The following is a 1,364-nucleotide window of genomic DNA, read 5'->3' as shown; positions in this document are numbered from 1 at the left end:
TTGGTGCGGGTTTCCGACGAATGCCGAAGTTTCTTCGGGCACATAACTTCTTAGAAAATTGCCTCCAAAAGTCACTTTACGATCGAAAAATCGCGTTCTAACGTAGCGGAATGTATTCGCGACGCCCAGAAGGGGCCCCAGCTCGATTCGCGCGAGCACGGTTTCGGAGGAGATACGGAAAACGACACTTCGGCTCTTTCTACTATTATATAGTAGATATTATGTACATAACGTGTGGCGAGTCAAATCTTACAAACATAAATTGTGTCAAATCTTATTGTCGCTTAGACATTCGCAGCTGCTCTACCATCATCTAACTTCTGATTTCATCTACCTCAAATCTTTCGATTGTGAGATGATCCCCCTTTCCCCGGGGGCTTACCCAGTATCCCTGCATACCTGGGTGGCTGTGCACGGGGCAAGGTGGCACGGAGCAGTCTATCTTAGCAGCATAGTCCAGCGTGAATGGCCAGAGCGGCGGATCGTTCATGTTCGTTGACCAGCTGGCGTCCCACGTGTATCCGTTTTCGGACATCATTTCAAATTGCCTGCGGGATTTAGCGTTGTATAACTCACGCATTACGACTGTGTTATACCGTATGGCTGAGTTATATGACTGAGGCATTAATCCGTAATTACACATGCATTATTGCTATATTAATACTGTGTTACTAATGTATTACTACTGCGTTAATAATGTATTAACACTATACATTAAGTAATGCATTACTATAGTATAAGCACTGCGTTACCAATGTAGGTATCGATTCTGTATTACTAAGGTAATACTGCTGTATTATTAATGTATTGCTATAGTATTACTAATGTATGCCTATAATTACTACTGCACGACTATGGTATTACCGCTAATTAAAAATCTTATATTTATTACTGTTAATCTTTCACGTGGCGTCTTCCAATTTTCACGCTTTAGAAAAACGCGTTCCTTGAATGCTCGGGTATCGATTTATATTTTAATGTCTTTGATGTCTAGTAGTAGTAGTGTCTTTGATTTGTGACGATTTTCGCTCACCTATCGCCTCCCATCTGTAGATAGGGAGCTCTCATGCCGACGACGTCATTGATGTGACCGAAGGTTGACATCATCTGTTTCTCTCCGCCGAATTCCGCAGCCCACTCAGCAACGGACGCGTCCTTCCAGTACTGCGCCGGCCACCGGTGACTGCGGGTATGGACAGAAATAGAGAGAAAGGAGGAAGAGAGAAAGGGAGAGAGAGAGGGAACAGAAAGAGAGAGAGGGGTTAGAGAGAGAGAGAGAGAGAGAGAGAGAGAGAGAGGAGGGGTTAGAGAGAGAGGGAGAGATAAAGAGATAGAGAGAGGGGTGATAGAGAGAGAGAGAGAGA

At 44.2% G+C, this 1,364-nt stretch overlaps 1 protein-coding gene across 1 annotated transcript in view; it reads right to left on the bottom strand.

Annotated features, from left to right (window-relative positions):
• Window positions 1–1,193, bottom strand: part of LOC106815128 — a 7,177-nt gene extending 5,984 nt beyond the window's left edge. Inside the window, exons 1-2 of the mRNA XM_014819557.1 lie at window positions 1,034–1,193; window positions 400–548 (exon numbers count right to left, since the gene is read on the bottom strand). Of these exons, the coding sequence (XP_014675043.1) occupies window positions 400–548; window positions 1,034–1,107 (223 nt within the window). The 5' untranslated portion in view covers window positions 1,108–1,193. The remainder of the gene's footprint in view (window positions 1–399; window positions 549–1,033) is intronic.
• Window positions 1,194–1,364: the final 171 nt, after the last annotated feature.

The sequence above is a fragment of the Priapulus caudatus genome, unplaced genomic scaffold, assembly GCF_000485595.1.
Source record: "Priapulus caudatus unplaced genomic scaffold, Priapulus_caudatus-5.0.1 Scaffold1047, whole genome shotgun sequence".
NCBI classification, from domain to species: domain Eukaryota; kingdom Metazoa; phylum Priapulida; class Priapulimorpha; order Priapulimorphida; family Priapulidae; genus Priapulus; species Priapulus caudatus.
This window is presented reverse-complemented; position numbering and strand designations above follow the sequence as displayed.